At 42.3% G+C, this 3,228-nt stretch overlaps 1 protein-coding gene across 1 annotated transcript; it reads left to right on the top strand.

The window, feature by feature from the left end:
- Positions 1-335: 335 nt before the first annotated feature.
- Positions 336-2,588, top strand: c1galt1a (core 1 synthase, glycoprotein-N-acetylgalactosamine 3-beta-galactosyltransferase 1a; the record flags this gene model as incomplete). Its single annotated transcript, XM_079258782.1, has 2 exons — positions 336-941; positions 2,430-2,588. 2 exons carry the CDS (start codon positions 336-338, stop codon positions 2,586-2,588), a joined length of 765 nt encoding a protein of 254 aa, XP_079114908.1.
- Positions 2,589-3,228: the final 640 nt, after the last annotated feature.

The following is a 3,228-nucleotide window of genomic DNA, read 5'->3' on the forward strand; positions in this document are numbered from 1 at the left end:
CTCTGGAAACCCTGGAGATGGTTGTGGGAGAAAATCCCAGTAAGCAATCAGACCAGCAACAGAGTTCAGAGTCACTTAAGTCTCCTTCTCTTCCTCATCTTGATGCTCCATTTGAACTTTAGCAGGTCATCTTCATCATTTCTACATGAAGAAATGTAGAGTTCCAACCATGTGATTGGCTTAACGCCAAAGCCAGCAAATAAAATGTTAAACCTGATAAAGTGGATGATGAGTGTCTGTAAATACCTAATGATATTACTTTTATACTCCCTGCAGGTGAGAAAAACAGCTCTGTCAATAATTCTTCTCACAAAACACGGATCTTATGCTGGATCATGACAGGACCCAAGAACATGGAAACCCGAACCAAGCACATCCGACAAGCATGGGCCAGGCGCTGTTACAAAGTGCTGTACATGAGCTCCGTGAAGTCTGACTTCCCCACTGTGGGGCTGAATGTGAGTGAAGGGAGGGAAAACCTTTACTGGAAGACGATCCGAGCCCTCCAGCATATCCACCAGCACCACCTGGATGAAGCGGACTGGTTCCTGAAGGCAGATGATGACACGTTTGTGGTTGTGGAGAATCTGAACTATGTCCTATCCAAGTATAATCCAGAGGAGCCACTCTACCTGGGCAGAAGGTTCAGTCCTTTTGTCAGTCAGGGTTACATGAGTGGAGGAGCGGGTTATGTGTTGAGTAAGGAAGCACTGCGGAGATTTGTCAAAGGTTTTAGCACAGGAGAGTGCACCCACTTCTCTGAGGTGGAAGATATGGCTCTTGGGAAGTGTATGGAGACAATGAAGGTGAAGCCAGAAGACTCCAGAGATGTGAAAGGGAGGCAAACGTTTCATCCTTTTCCTCCAGAAAATTACCTGGTACGACAGCCTCCAAGACCTCTTCCTTCGCACCTGCTTTATGAGTACTACACTCCAGTAGAAGTAAGCAACACATTCAGAGACAAACTTTTACTAGTGAAGATTAATAGGTCTTCATACTGGCAAAAAGAAGTTCTGAAGTCACCAAAGTAATTACGAATTTCCTCTAATGAGGTTTTTATGTTATTTGAAGAAAACACAATTGTTCAAAATATTTAGATAAAATATGGAATTTGTTGGTCATTATATTATTGGCCACCAAACTATAAATTCTCAGATCCAAAAGGAGCCTCCAGTTCCTGATGAAGAACCAATAGCATTGCATCACATGAATATCTTGGACAGATTCTCTGGGCTGGGAGATCAGGGAACCTGAAGGGGACCAGAGAGTGTGTCTTAGTTACAGGTGGAGGGCACCCCCTCTGCCAAGGTCTATGGGGGTTTTGGAGAAGGGAGTCTGTCAGATAAATGGGCTGAGGAGGAACTGTGTGGTTTTTCTTCTGTGGAACTGTTGACCAGCACTACGCACTAGGTTTGGTGTTGTTTCTACGAGGTTGGTCTTGTGGGGAGTGCCTGCCGAATATAGAGTTCAAGACCAGGAGTGGTAAGGAGTATTTGGTTTCTGTAAGACCATCTAAGATTGGTCTATCCTGGGGTAAATCCGATTCATCTGTAGACACAGTCGAGGTTTTGAAGGGGTCCAATTTGGTGGCCACGGGATTGGGTCTCTGCGTTGTTGCAGATGATGTGGTCCTGATTGCTTCACCTACTGCAACCAGATGTCAATTGGCTGAGGAACTACACATGATCATCCTGAGTTAGTCTGAGGTCATTTTCAGCTGCACTGCACCTGAAGTCACCAAACAGGATCTAGTTACATATATTGACCAGGAGGTGACACAGAACAAGGGGCAAATATTAAAACTTGTGTCAACTATGCTGAGAAACTCTAGCTTAATCTGTATGTACAGTACCTGCTCAATAAAGTGGTCTTAACATGTGGAAGCCCTGACTAAATCCTGATGTTTCAGCACAGACAATCTATGTGCACCAATATTAACATGTAGCATGCCAAAATGACTGGAAGAAGCTCAGCTAGAATTCTTTATGTTTTACCTTTGCTGTACTCTCTTTTTTTAAGGGTCAATATAAAAACAAAGATGTTGCAGCTGTTAATGAATTTTTACAAATATCTATTTGTAAATGAAGTTATGTCATCCTGCAAAAATCTGCTTGAAAAACTGAAATTTGTAAACGTGCAGAAAGGTGATGGTGACTCATCAAATTGTCCAATCAGAGGGCACACCACTCTTTTAAAAATGAAGAACTCTACTTAGTACGTAGTATTAAGTACATACAACGTATGTAGGGGTCTGGCTGCTGTGTTCAACACAGCCAGATTGTCTGTCCTGCAACACCACCACCATTCTGCTTGCTATGATACTGGATAGGGAAGGTTTGGGGCATTCTGTGTGTTTTGTCTCAACTTTTATATGAATGTGAGTTTTAAAGAAATCTAATATTTTTCTTTCTCTGCCCCTTTGTCTGCAGGGTCCCGGTTGCTGTTCAGATTTGGTTGTTTCTTTTCACTACATTCATGCGGTCCAGCAATATGTGCTGGAGTACCTGACCTACCACCTGAGGCCTTATGGGTACAAATTCAGATTCAATCCTGATGAAGGGACCACCACCACCAATAAGCTGACATAGAGACCAGCCTGTGGATTAGACGTGAAAAAGTGATTCCACAGATTTCAGAGCAAAGCTGAACTTATTGTGCAATTTCAATAATATATACAATACTTTCCAAGGTCTGCCAATAAATGCTGAATATACGGCATTAAAATGTGGTTTTCTATTCTTGTTGACAATTCAGAAAGCTTTAGCATGACAAACTCCAGCAGGCTGGGACTGAGGCCAGGGGGTGAGATCTTTCATTATACCATGTCTTGTTCCAGATTTCTGTTTTCTTTTGTAGTTTTTCCCTGTTTAGTTCCCTTGTCTTGTTTCCTGTGTAGCCTTTGTTCCTGTTAGTTAGGTTCACCTTGGTTTTAGTTCTGTTTGCTTGTGTATTGTGTTTAGTTCTGTTAGGCTCCTGTGTTTGCTTGCCCTCAGTTAAGTTACCTTTTTGAATAAAACTTGTTTCTGCATTTCTGGCTCCTGCCTCGGCATTTTGGGTCCACACCTCCACAAAATCATGACATCACACACATCTCCCTGACTTTTTTCTTGTCTGCCTCATGTCATGGTCACCATGGACATGTTATGACTGTGTGCAATATAACAACTGAGACTCAAAGCCATTTTAAAGTTCTCTATTTTTTTAAAGGAGTCAATGAACTAAGCTTTT

The sequence above is a fragment of the Telmatherina bonti genome (assembly GCF_933228915.1).
Source record: "Telmatherina bonti genome assembly, chromosome: 19".
Taxonomy (NCBI): Eukaryota; Metazoa; Chordata; class Actinopteri; order Atheriniformes; family Telmatherinidae; genus Telmatherina; species Telmatherina bonti.